This window comes from Bos grunniens, chromosome 22, assembly GCF_055505025.1.
Source record: "Bos grunniens cultivar Pamir isolate PY7600 chromosome 22, Bosgru_T2T1.0, whole genome shotgun sequence".
NCBI classification, from domain to species: Eukaryota; Metazoa; Chordata; class Mammalia; order Artiodactyla; family Bovidae; genus Bos; species Bos grunniens.
The window spans coordinates 12124114-12138286 of record NC_141186.1 but is presented as its reverse complement, the minus strand read 5'-3'; the positions used below and the strand labels follow the sequence as shown (position 1 = coordinate 12138286).

The window sequence follows — 14173 nt, the reverse complement described above, 5'->3', positions numbered from 1 at the left end:
GCCTGGCACGGAGGCTCTCCCGGACGCCGGGGGCTGGAGCGCAAGCTCGCGCCCTCTGGTGACCGACCTGGAAGCCCAGGCACACGCAGGCTCCACCTCGTCCACTTGGACCGGGTGATGCGTGAAGGCATGACGCCGTGAGGTCTCAGTGTGTGCACATACAATCCTTTTAGTCCCACTTAATAGGTGAGTACACCACTTGCACATGCTTACAGTAAGGTCCTAAGAACCGAGATTCCAACTCAGATCTGATTCTAAACCCTGTGCCACATTAGGTGTGTTCATGATACGTGGCTTTGAAGTCGCGTGGTACACAAATCCTAACTTCCAAAGGCAGCTTTGCACCTCCTAAGGAGTTTCTTGACAAGACAGTACTCCATGGTAGTTCAGGACTCAATCACAGCACAGGGTTTTGGATCCCCACTCACCCACTTTCCACCTGCTTCCTCTTTTGAACAAGAATAATAATAATACTTCTTAGCCCCTAGGGTTCTTGTGAGGATCAAAGATTAAGCATATAGTGTGTTGAGAAGAACCTGAGGCATGTTGTTAAATGCCCTGTTAATATTTACAATTTGTTATTTAGCTCTGCTTTCTATATGAAATCCAGATTGCTGAATGCTTGCTGTCTAAAAAAGGATGTTTTATACACTCCCACTCACAAATAGGTCTTCATTTTGCAGCATAATCTCTAGCATTCATGTGGACTTAGTTCACTAAGCAGGAAGCCATTGCTAACTTCAATGTAGACACTGTTTTGAGTTTCATGACTCCATGCCTCCTCCCAGGAGTACCTGTCATGAAGTCATTTTGTATCATCCCCTGGGCCTCTGACACTAACTGGTTTAGCTAGGTCAACCAGAGTGTTCCTAAGGATTTTGAACCTGGAACTTTCTCCAGGTAGCAAAGTTGTGACAAGTGGAACTCTGGCACCTAAGGCCTTTTTTTCCTGCTAAGTAGTCAAAGAGCAGATGCATCTGGTTTTGCACAGAACGCAAGGGGAGCAAATGCTGAGACAGGTGAAGGTCTGTGATGCCAAACCCCGTTTCCAAGGCCCCTGAAGAAGTTCAGACATATCCTGCCTTTACCCAGAGCTGGGCTGGCCACTTGTCCCAGGATCCTTCCAGCAAAGCCCCCTTTTGTTCAGTGGTGTCTGGCATCTGCAGTCAAGAATCCAGACAAATACAACCAGGCAGCATTAGTTATCTGCAGGTTTCAAAGCTGCTTCCATCAGAATTTACAAAATATACACATTCACTTAAGAGGTATTTCTCAAGGCCCTCCCGAATGCCATACACTGAGCTAAGCACTAGAGAGGGGAATGGTGGGTGACTTCTCCTCGTCTACATCCTGAACTTGGAAACAATGGTGGGACCCCATATTGGGTCCCAAGAGTCAAGAATTAGAAGTAAAGATTGCCTGACTCTGGGTAGGGTACCGCCTCTGAGCCTGTTGGCCTACCTTTAAAATGAAGGACTAGTAGTTTTAAAACTGTCATTAGGGAAACTTTAGTATTCCATAGGGGTGCTTCAGAAGTCAGGGAAGGAGGGGAGGCAGGCTGAATGGCCCCTGAGCCTTCTTCTTGCTCATGTGGGCAAGCCTGCTTTTATGAACTGGTTTGTATTTCCATTTCTTTTTAACTGAAAAAAATTCCTTTGCTGAAGAGAAAGCAACCAGATGGCCCCTGCAGTCCAAACTTCCAATGTTGTTAGCACCAAGGTCTTTATTCAAAAACATTATTGGCCTTTTGTCTTCCTCTCCTTCTCATGATTAAGGACACTCACGGATAAAAGGTGAACTTCCTAACACTTAAAAAGGACAAAATGGACCCAAAACTGAACAGGAAGTTCCTAAATAAAGGGCCCCTCCCTTCATCAAAAATTGTTCCCTAGTGTTCCAAGCAAGTTATTTAATCTTCATAATAAAGTGAATAAAAACACACTGACCCCACCAGAAGGATTCAAAGCTGTTGTTTCTCCACACTTAACAAGTACTAGTCACAAGCCAAAAAAAAAAAAAAATCATTTATCTTACTGCAGAAAGCAGTGAGGTGATTTCTGAGTCTTTCCTGTATATTATAGAGACTATAATTATTTTATTCGCAAGGAACCATGTTTGCATTTAGTGAGGTAACTCAGAAACTCCAAAAGACCTGACTGCTGATGGACATCTGGGGAGGTGTTCCATCACTGTATTTTTTAATAGCTCAGCAAGTGACCCGGCTACTCAACCATGTTTCAAATGGCAGCACGTGTATTCCGCAGTAGTCCTGAATATGACGTTTTTTCTGGGTTTCTCTGCTTCACTTACAAAAATAGTGCTCAGGGCTGTCTGCGAAGCACATAGGACTGTGGGGGTAGCGTTGCGTGGAGGTCTTGGGGATTTGAAAACACACCCCTGCTCTGCAGGAACATAAAGAGTCCCAGGATGGTCCACGAAGGAGATGCCCGCTGTGTCTCCAACTAAGTCCTGAGCCTCTGAAGGGCAGAACTGGAGACCTATGCTTAATCACCCACAGGACCTTGGCAGCCTGGTATCAGCCATTAACGAGTGCACGTGTCCCAAACAGGAACTCACAGAGGTGCTCAAGTTGGCCCTGTAAGTGGGAGAACAGAACCCCCCTGCCATGTGATTAAGAGAGACCACAGGGTTTTTTTATTATTATTATTTTATTTTCATATACAAAAAGATAAAACTTGAAATAGTTCTAGATTTTTCCTCCTATTCTGTTGGGGTGTGGCTGCTTCTTCACACGGGGGGTTGGGGGTAGGGGGGTGGGGACTACATTCACATCGGTTTATTTGAGGACCCAGTGCAGAGTTTAAGCAGCAAAACCCCAACTTAGCAGATCTAATTTCAAACTTGACACTCATTTCTAAAATTACCACAGTAAAAAGGAACAAAGATCCACTGCAAATGAATGAACTATGATACAATGTTCTTTCCAAAATGTCTTCATTTTGCAACTGTAATTACATGGATGTCTGCTTTAGGCCATTTTAGGTGTGTGCGGGTATTTAATATATATATATAGGTGTGTGTATTTTATATATATATATATTATATATATATAAAGCAGCACACTTTTCAAATCCAGACAGGGTAACAGCAACAAGCTTAACTCTGTGTGTGTATATATATATATATATTTTAAACATGATACTTTAGTATAACTTTTGTTAATTCAGTAGTACAATCTATTTCTGTTCTACAAAATTTTTATTGTATAGCTACAAGGGTGAAAAGTGACCTATTACATTTACATCTCACATATCCTGGTACACAGTACTTATTGAATTTGAGCCAAAAACAAGAAGTCTTTAGTTTTAGCACTTGAAGAGCTTCCTCAACTTCTACTGTCTGAAATCATATCCTAGTCACATTTCCAGAGTTTGCAAATTATTCATCATTGTAAACGGCGAGAAACAGGTGAATCCAAACTTTTAATTACAGTTTTATATACAAGTTAGATAACACAGCTCAAGAAGACTTTGCTATCCATCCTAAACCCAACACACACATTCTCCACAAAGGTATTAGACAAGTCTTAGGGTTTTCTGTCTTTCCCTTACAATAATACAAACATTTAGAAGGAGCTGGTAAAACTGATACATTACGATGGCAAATGAGAGGTGACATCTATTGGTTCCAAAATTGGTCCTGCAAATGTACCCTGCTGTGTTCTTTAACTGTGTGTCTGTTGCAAGCAGAAGCTCTTTTCACAAGAACTGACATCAAACTCAATATAAGTTGAATTTACAGTACTGTATGAAGTTATTCAGATTCAAGGACAAATGTGGAAAAATGTTAACACATGGAAAATTTGGCCTTTGATGCTACCATAAATATGTCAAATTCATAAGCAGATTCTTTTTGTACAGTTGAAAAATGGCATCATGTGGATTTGTGGTGTGGAACTGAAATCTCAAAGCATGTTTCTCATCTGCGGTAACCCTCACCCCCCCAATTCTCAAGTACCACCCAATTTACTTTTGCATTTTTACAGAATTCTAGAAGAAAAATAAAATGGAGGGGGCAGGAAAAAAGACGCTGGCATTTTAACAAGTCTTCCTCTCCTAGGAGGTCGTCAGGCTCTCAGATGAGGTCTCCTAAGAATCTCTGCATGGTCACTGGTTCTCAGACGGCCTCTCGAAAATGACCTGGACACCTTCCAACTCAAACTCCAGCTGTTGCCTCATCCTACTCTCACCTCTGCCGCTGCTGGTAAGATTTCTATGAGTGCGTTTCTCGCTTATGGAAAAACTATTTGGCGAAACAGACACTTAACTTGTGGCAGTACTCTGAGAAAGCCTCAGCTAAAGCCCCTGCAGAAAGCAGGGCGTGCACTCTGAGGGCTGCGTTGGGACCCAGCGGGGACACGCTGACCCTGCTGTCCCACGACCAGCAGCCCCGGCCAGGCAGGCAGCCCACGCTCACAAGGGCCTCACAAGGGCCGAGTTACCACTTTAATCTTGGTATGCCATCTACGCCCTGGAGACGCAAATTCAGATGTGGTGACTGCTGGTTAATTAAACTTTCTGAACTGGTTTAAAAAAAAAAAAAAAAAGGCTCTTTAAAAATATATATATATATTTATTTAAAATACATCAAAATGACAAACAGCCATAACCCGCAAGGCCTAATTTCACAGCAACGTATGCTACAGACATCTTCCCAAAATGCACTGCGGTGGATGGGGTCGGTTGGGGGTTCGATCCTGCCATTTAAGGGAATGTTCTACACTTGAGCTTTAGCGACTGGATGTGTGTTACAAAGAGCTCATTTTCAGAACTCGTTTGTGAACAAGGCCAACCTACTGAATCACCTTGCCTATTCAGACACGAGAATACTGAAAATGGCAGGATTCAGAGTGGAGCACGGGAAGCACCGTTCAGATGACACTCAAGACCCATCCCACCACAGGGCCGCGAAGAGCTTGCCAGAAGCCCCTTTTTTTTCAATCCTTGGGAAGAGTTTTACTTTAAAACAAACGAGTACCCATACTCGGCAGGGTTCCCGCGTGCGTGTGTGCGTGTCGCAAGCCTGCAGTTTCGAGAGGACCCAGACGGTGACACTGTTCCAACATGCGGTCTGAGGTAACTGGTTCTTAACACACCTGGAGCACAGAACTGCATCCAGAAAATACAGCTGGGAAAAAGGAAAAAGGTGGGATTTCTGGCTAGAAAAGACAAGTAGAAAAAAGCTTACAGCAGTTGCTTTTGGGGGGAGGCGGGTGACAAAAACAAAGGCACAACAGAATTACATTCCAAGACGCGTGGCTGGAGGGCAGACAAACGTTCTGTGATGGGGAACAGGCAAGCGCCGAGGGGCGATGCCCAGAGTGCTCCTGGATCCGCCGAAACTCAGTTCATTCAAGTATAAAAGGGGTGGCGTAAAAACTCTCGGCCAGACCGAAAAGAAGCACAGCAGGTTTAACAAGACACATCAGAGACTCTCCTGAAACACCGTCCTGACCAGCGCACCTTTGAACCCAGCGGCTGAAGCCAGGCCTTCAGCAACTGTGGACACAGAGTATCAGCTACATGCCTGACATCTTATACAACCCCGTCAGAAAGGCTCACCCCAGTGACCATCCACTCTCCACCCAAAAACCTAACAGGTAAAGACTGCCTTCCACATCACGGCAGTGATGCTGACCTTTGTAGGAAGAGCAGGAAAACCTTGTAGACGTTGGGCAGAGGCCCTGCTGGCATACGGTTCGGAGCCTCCTCTGCGGGCTCCAGGGTTGCTCGCTAGACTCAAGCGGCCCAGCCCCTCTCGCCTCCCAGCAGCCTTAATAGAGCAGACAGGCAGGCCGGGCAGCCCTCCATTTACTCTGATCGCAGTGTCCAGACACCATGCCCCTCCCTTTCCGAACAGAGAATTCTCTCCTGAAAAACTGGATAGTTTGGTCTGAGATCATTCGGTTTGGCAGATTTCTCCAATCACCGAATCCTTGTTTTACCCATTTGTTGCCTGAATCTTACTCGAGTCCCAAGCCACCCTAATCTGCACCCTGGTACCATTTCTGTTCCCCGAAACCCCTTCACACCACTACACCCATGAGAGTAACTTACAAAAGAATTATTCACCTCAGAACCGTTTGTTCAAAAGAAACCTCAGGAGGAAGCACGTATATAGAGCACACGGCAGGATCTTCTGGCCTCTCCCAGCCCCTCTCCTCAGCAGACTGCCTCATGCAGACAGTCTGCGAGTGGAGTTTTGGGCCAAACAAGACCCATCGGTGGACTGCAATCTGCCAGTGTATCAATGAGAAGCCACAGGAGCGCTCAGGGACAGCCCCACACCACTCACACTCCAGTGTACACTTATCTTGAAAGGTAAAGCTCATGACTCTGATTACAAAATCATTCTTACTCAAACTCACTAGACTTTATAAAAATAATCTGTGGTATAAAACAATCTCCACACTGTGCAGAAGAAATCTGTTGGGTGATATAACTAAATATATATGTAGTGCTATAGATTTCTTAAAGTAAAATTTCAAGTGTTGTTATCTCTATTATATAACCTATTCTTTTATTTACAATGCTACCTAACAACATTCTAATGCGAACGTGATTGGGAGAATCCAGGAATGAGCCCGCGCCCAACCCACAGCAGAAATTCCCAGGGCTCAAGACAGGACTCCTCCATTTGCAAAAAAAGACCCATCCACATCTGCCTGAAAAGCATGAGCTAATGGGTCCTATTTTTTGTAACTGTGAGCTTCAAAATGTAAACTTTACAAGTGAAGGAAACGCGTTTCTATGGATGTCCAGAAAAGCCCACAGTTGTAGAATCCACTGCACACACACGTCTGCGTGTATATTTCTTTAGTGTCCTGTAGTTGGCTTGCAGTAGTTCTTAGAATTGCCTAGGCTCCAGACAATCCAAAGACACTCCTGGAAAGGGCAGTGCAAAGCCCATCTCCACATGCTGGCATTTAGAGAATATGTGTTTTAATTCATGAGGAAAAAACACTTGTCTTATCGCTACGAGCTGCCATAGGAGCAAATAAAATCTCACTGGTTTTGGCACTACAGGGATACATGGAGGATCACAATCACAAAGTCCTGCTTCATTCATACCTGGAAGATACCGTCACAACGATGTAAAAGCTGGGTAAGAATTTTCAGTAGTGGTAAATCCTTTCAATTCAAAATTCTGTCCAAACCAAAGTTTACAGTGAACACAAAATGAGTTTAAAACAAGAATACTCAAAATATCCCACTAGATAATCTGGACTTCTACTTGATGGTAATTTGTAGTTCTCCTGGACCCACTGCAGTCATCCCTCTATATGGAGGGTTGCAGGGTGGAGATCCGAAATCCACTGATACAGAAACCTCTTGTATAAAATGACGTACATTTGAAATCACCTCCAGATTACTTATAATACCTAATATAATAAAAGACTATGTAAAGAGTTGTAAATACAATGTAAGTACTATGTAAAGAGTTGCCAGGAAGTGGCAAATTCAAGTTTTGATTTTTGGAACTTTCTGTAATTTTTCCCCCCAAATATTTTTGATTCGAGGTTGGATGAACCCGAGAATGAGGAACCCATGGATGCGGAGGGCCAACTGTAATTGTTTTTCAAGTGTGGCTGAGTCACATGAATAAATTTCCAAGGGAAGGGGTGCATTTTAAAATTCCATTTATTTTTGCTACAAAACTAAATCCTCTTTAAAAAAAAAACAAAACTTCCCCAAGCCTCCTAAAGGTCTGGGATACATTCATAGGTGGATTGCTGGTTGCAAATTAACTGTCAAGAATCTTACTTAAAGAACATGCCTATAACCCTGAATTCATTGTTTACAAATCTAGACTAAGAAGAAAAACAAACAGTTCATCAACGGAATCACTGGGCCGGTTTTTTTGCCTAAAACATAACTCCTGATTGAGACTTGAACTCATCATTCCTAGGCTGAACACATTAGCTGCTGAGTATTATACTAGTCCAGCTTTTGTAAACAGCCATTGACCAGAAAAAGCCACCTTGTCTCCTTTTCTTTTTTGGCCGCTTGCCCTGAACCGAAAGGGGAGGGAGTGGGATGGGGTTGAGGGCGGGGGTAGTCAGTCAGTTCCCTGTGCTTCTTGAAGAGTCAGGTCTGAGGCAGGCCTGGCCATCTCTCCAAAGATTCAGCAACAGCTGGGACTGACAAACGGAGTTAACTCCCAGAAAATGCTTTCCAGGTTAGGTATTTTTTTAGTAAGCCAAGTTCTCTGTGATAATGCCCGGCTGTTCAACTGCTAGGATGCATTCTCAGTCACATGCCACTCTTTGCGACCCCACAGACTACAGCCCACCCGGCTCCTCTGTCCATGGAATTTTCCAGGCAAGAATCCTGGAGTGGGTTGCCATTTCCTACTCCAGGGGATCTTCCCCACCCAGGGACTGAATCCACGTCTCTTGCATTGCAGGAGATTCTTTACCACTGCGCCACCTGGGAAGCCCCTTCACTTCTAGTACCAATTCTAAAAACTTACGTACGTACGCTCACTATATTACTTCAAAAAAAACCCACGAAATCCCTGTATTGCCAACAGATGCTGGGAACTTCACATTGTATTCTCGAAAAGGCAGAATTCCATTTTCAAGAGAGCCATCTAGTCCACCCACCCCAATGGAACAGCCCCCTCCCTGGCCTCATGGTTCAGAGTACAGGGACCACGGGATGGGGCTCTACATACACGACATATGGTGGACCCTCAATACACGGCTCGGCCTGCCATGGAGGAAACGTCACACACGCAGCCCCAGCACCCAAAGAGGAGCAGCACGGCGGCCGGCTGGAGAGAAAGGAGACAGAGAACTGCAGGATGCCGTGCTCAGCTCCCCAAGGCAGGGACCGGCCATGACAGGAGGGTCGGCCTGGTCCCTGGGGCGGAGAACCACCTCTGGGCCTGGAGATAGCAAATTTTTCCCTTGGCTGAGAAAGCAGGAGTGGGCGGCTCAAGCATCCTGAGGCTGTCCGAGGCTGCACAAGGTCCCTCTTCTTCTGGACACATGCCGCCCCCTGCAGACAGGATGAAGTCTGCATCAGAAGCAGCTGGCACGTGTAAGGAAGCCTCCCCAGCAGGACTGAGCCCTTGGGGTCCCTACTGAGAGCCAAGAAAACAAGAAGTCCATCTGAACACCAGGCTCACGGCGCTTACCCCACTGCCACCGGGCTGGGTCTCCCTTCCTCCTCAGAAGGACCTGGCTGTGGCCCTCACCCCAAGTAATTCAACCAGAGAAGGACTCCGGGGAAGGACCAACGGCCCCAGGATGTGCTAACGCCCATGCCCTTCCATGGCCTGTGATGAAGAGTCCTCTGCAGGACACTGTGACACAGCGACCTCTGTCCCCACGTGTCTCCTCCTTCCCTTGCTCACTCCTGGCTCCCTCTGGCTCAGGAGACCTCCCCTGCTGCTGCTGCTAAGTCGCTTCAGTCATGTCCGACTCTGTGCGACCCCACAGACGGCAGCCCACTAGGCTGCTCTGTCCCTGGGATTCTCCAAGAAAGAACACTGGAGTGAGTGGAGACCTCTCCACGAGTGACCAAAGAGAAGACACTCTCCACAGCCAGGAGCCTGACTGGACAACAGCACACTCTGGAGGAAGGGGCAGGGGTCCTGGGCCACTTCTGTCCTCTGACTTGGCCACCCTCCTATCCTGAACGGGGCAGGGACGATGAGACCAGACTCCACAGCTCGCACTCTTCCACAGAGCTTGGAGGGAAAGAGAAAAAAAATGTAGGAGTGATATGAGCTCCCTGGAAATGGAGAGTGCGTGAAGCATCTGTGGAGATGAGCACAGGCTGAGCCCCACAAGCCTGTCGGCACAAGCTGGAGCCGCGGATGGCTGGTTCCCCAGAGGATTCGTGAGGACAAAGATGACTTCATCAGAGGCAGAAGAGCCCCCCAGGCCCCAGCGGCATGTCGGGAGAGAGACGCCCACCTTCTCCTGGCCACGATCATGGGCAGGGACACTTGGCACAGCACGCCACCAGAAGCCCTCTGCCAAGACACGCCACCCGGGAGCCAATTCCTGACACCTCATTCTGGTGCCACGGCCCCGAGGAAATGACAGTGGCTGGGCACAGGGCCAGCAGAGGGGGACCCCAATCCCTGCCTCAGCCTAAAGAGGCCCCATAGCAGGGCAAAACTTGCTCTCAGGAGAATCAAGCCAGCACACAAAAGAAAAACTGCCCAGAGGAAACCTAAAACCAAACAGAGGCTGGGCTTCAGTGTTCCACACGGGATAGGATCAGGGATCTGATCATTCCTGTCGGAAATCAGCTACATTTCTTAGTGGTTTATTTGTTTCTTCTGAGGATTGAAAAGTAGAGATGCCCAGCACTGCCTACCTAAATAAGGAAAAAGCTGGAGAAACCAGATATGGCACTTTTTAATAAATATTTTAAAGCTTCTGAAAGAAATAAGTGGAAAAGAAAAGCAACTGCTGTAAGGCCTGTTTTGCTGTTAAAAATCATTCCGAGGGAAGAAAAAATACCACAGCACAAAATAGTTTTAAAAAGAAAAGGAAGAAGAAATAGACAAATAACTTACTAAAAAAAACAAAAACCTGTCCCTGGAGCCACTCTGGCCAGCTCACATTTTGACCCATGAAGCAAAGCTCACCTCCCACCGCACTGTGTCCAAACACGCAGAGGAGGACCCAGCCTGGGGGGCCCAGCGCCCCCGCCACCCGGCCCCGCCGTCACAGGCGGCCCGGGCAGTGCGGCTCCAGGGACCTGCCGGTCAGTTCCCCTCGCGCCACCGCTGATTTGCTTAAGAAATTAAGTCTCAAGTAAAATTACCTCATGGGGGTCTAAAGGCCACAGTTTTCCCAGGTTAAAGTGGGGTCGCCTGTCATTCTGAACAATGACCTCTCAAGTCGAGGGAAACAGCGGAACCTCCAAAAAACTCAGGAGGAGGCAACCCCCCTTCTCACCCCAGTCAACCTCCCCCATTGCCCACCAACTCGCCTACCCTCCAGGTGAAGAGATCCAGTTTTCAAATAAAATGGTCTAAAGCAATGGGAAGGAAACGCCTTCACAATAAGAGTGATGAATGCCCAGACTCAGCCCAGACAGCCAACCCACAGTGGATGACAATTATTTACAAGGGGATGTTATCAACGAAAAACGGGAGCATTCCCTAGAAGACTCACAACTTTTTTTCTTTTTCTCTATTTCTTTTAAACTTTCTTGTCATAAAAGCCAACTTACATTAAAATATACTTACTACGAGACAACACAACTAATAAAATATATAATAAACCTTACACAAGTAGAAAATTCTGAGGTATTTCTGGTTTGAGGTGGTCTGTGGTCGTGAAGTTTTAATTCTTTTACTTTTCAAAATTTAAACCTCGGAAGCCACATAGCAAAGCGTTTGTGTGGATGTGTGTGTTTTGTTTTTCTTTTAAAAATTTGCATGTTTCATAAATTAAAAAAAAAAAGTCAAAGGTTGAAACAGCAGCATTAGGAACATTCACTGACGAGAGCAAGGTTATGGCAAAACAGAGAAACGGTTTTTTCGAATATGCACCTCTTGTAAGGGGGTCTGGAGAAAGCTGTGTCCACAAGCTACATAAAGGGACAGACAGAGCCAGCGCTGCAGGACTCTGGGGCTCTCCAGAGAGACAGGCCTTGGCCAGGCCAGACCCAGGAAATCCTCTCGCCCCGGCTGTGCAGGGCGCCCCCCCGTGGCCATTTCCCTGAACTGCTCCAGGAGGAAACTATTTCAACTTTTCCTCCATTATAGATATTTACAGTATAATGTCTCATGAAGACTGTACTCACTAAACCGTGATGATTTCTACCCTCGCCGAACCTTAAAATCAGGGTAGAAAAAAATATTGTGTCCTATGCCCAAGCCCAAATGGGTGAAAAGAAAAACTGGACAGGGCACACAGATGGGCCAGAGCCACACCTGATTTCAGACTTTCTCCAAACCCCGCTCTTGCCGTTCATGCTCGGCCTCATGTGATCCTTCCCCTCGATTCCGGGTTACCTGAGAAGTAGTCTCATAGCAAAGGATGTTGCTCCGAGTGTGCCCGAGTCCAGTGTAACTCTGCTCCAGAACCCACCCCCAGCTCCGTCCTCCCCTCCAGTCCAAACCATCCTCATCCTCAGCCCAGTTTTTCCTCGGTCAGGACAACACCCGTTAATCCGTGAAAAGACACGCCTGCTGTTTCTTAAACTCACTGTCTAAAAAGGGAGAAAAACACAGTAAAAGGCGAGGCGGGAGGGGGATGAGGGCAGAGGGAAACTCCTCCCATGAGGAAGATGTGTTCTTATGTAACAGTCTTCAAAGGTTCCTCTAGGTAGAGTTTGCAGCATTAAGTTTCCTAAGACAGGATGGGTTTCTTTGTGTCACAGGTTCTGAGAAAACAAACAAAGAGAAAGCGGGGAAAAATGGACCCCGAAGGGCGGGAGGTGGCCGAGGCTCTTCAGCATGGCGCTGGTTCTGCATTCACAGCTCAGCACCTCAACGCCTGCTGACGTGTCCGCTGTTTGCGATACAGTAGAGCAATGTGCTGGTAAAAACTGATCCAATCCAAAAAATAATATTAATAATAATAATTATAATAATTATAATAATAATAAAAAGTCAAGGTAAAATAGCAGCTGCATTTTATGTGTTTGTTGGTATTATGGGATTTCCAAAACAAAACACAACTTTTTTTTTGTTTTTTTTTCCTTTCCTCTTCAGATCTACTGAGTCTGGAGATCCACTCGTGTCCTGGGCTTAGATGCTCGACTCCTTCGGGGGCAGGTCCACATTGGTGACGGAGGTCACCAGGGAGACAAGACAGTCCGAGGTAGTGCCGTTGACCGACCTCCGGATCAGGGACACTCGCTCCTCCACACAGCCCGCAGACAGGCGAGCCTCTGCATCGTGGTCCCAGCACTCCTCGATGGTCACGCAGAGCTGGGCCAGGCCCTGCATGCCGGCGGAAGAGGGGAAACACATGCCTTTGCTGGTGGCCCTCAGTGAGGACAAGCAAACCAGTGATGTTCCTGAGGACTGAGCCCACAGGCCTGTCCACAGGGGTCTGGGGCAAGCTCCCCTGCCAGCAGTCAGCATCCTGAGCCCACCGGCCTCCTCCACAGCCCCCAGGAAAGGGCCACGGAACCTCAGTACTCAACAAGGGAGTCCAGGGCCCCACAGGGCTGCCTGCCTTGGAGTGGTGACACTGCAACAAAATCTCAGGCAAAACCCAAATCACACAGGGGCCCAATGTGCAGTTACAGTGGAGACAGAGGGGGACTTCATCCCACCCTTTTCCCCACGGCCCCCAGAACCTCCCCAGAGTCCAGGGAATGTGGCCTGACACCCTGTGCTGGAACCAACTGCGTGTAGCTGGAAAAGGCCGCAAGATGAGCAAAGTGCCCATCCATACCCAGGAACAATCCGGCCTGCTTGGCACTAGGCCACACTCAGACCCCTCTGGACCTGTTCCACATCAGAGAACTGGACTGGCAACCGCAGCATCTCTGCCCTGAGAAACTGAAAGTCTGAGGCAGAAGGTAAGGCCCCACATCCCTCTCCCTGTGCCTAAATTTTCTCCATTTGCAGTCTTGGGTTTCACAGAGCAAGCAGCATGGCAGCAGAACCTGACCTCCACAGGTCAACCCCTGACCATGTGGGAAGAGGGCTAGCCCCCAATGGTGTCCTTCTGAATTAACCCTAGGGTGCCAGGGGAAAAGGATTCAATGGAGCTCAAGGCAAATATCCAAGAAATGTTAACGGTTTCCACAGCTGGGGTCTTTTGTACATGTCCCCAGATTGGAGGGGCCCAGATGCCACGTAGCTCAGCCCAGGCTCAAAAACTTGATGAGGGCAGGGAAAAGCGATTACTTCATCAGAGCTAAGCCATATTAAACACTTAAGTGATAGGTGTCCTGCCCAGTGAAGTACAGCAACTCCTTAAATCTAATACTACCCTGAGGAGACAAGAGCTCAGAGAATTAAAGCAATTTGCCTGATGTCACCCAGCTACTGATGGACAGATCCAGGACTTCCATCCCATGTGTCAGGTCCCATCACTCTCTGGGGTCAAAACCAGAGCCGCCGCCCCAATTGGAGAGCACTAGCCCGCACAGACACTCCCCAGGTGGAAGGGAGGCACTGCCCCGGCGTGAGGGGGGGCCGGTCCTGCGGCCTGAGCCCTCCC

The 14173-nt window shown here is 47.3% G+C and overlaps 1 protein-coding gene across 6 annotated transcripts in view; it reads right to left on the bottom strand.

Annotated features, from left to right (window-relative positions):
• Positions 1-7643: 7643 nt before the first annotated feature.
• Positions 7644-14173, bottom strand: part of ACVR2B (activin A receptor type 2B) — a 34967-nt gene continuing 28437 nt past the window's right edge. For 4 of the 6 annotated variants that reach the window (XM_086365947.1, XM_086365945.1, XM_086365948.1 and 1 more), the window contains exon 11: positions 7644-12939. In XM_086365947.1, the coding sequence (XP_086222073.1) occupies positions 12745-12939 (195 nt within the window). In that variant the 3' untranslated portion in view covers positions 7644-12744. The remainder of the gene's footprint in view (positions 12940-14173) is intronic. The other 2 variants (XR_015150917.1, XR_015150916.1) reach the window with 1 other exon arrangement.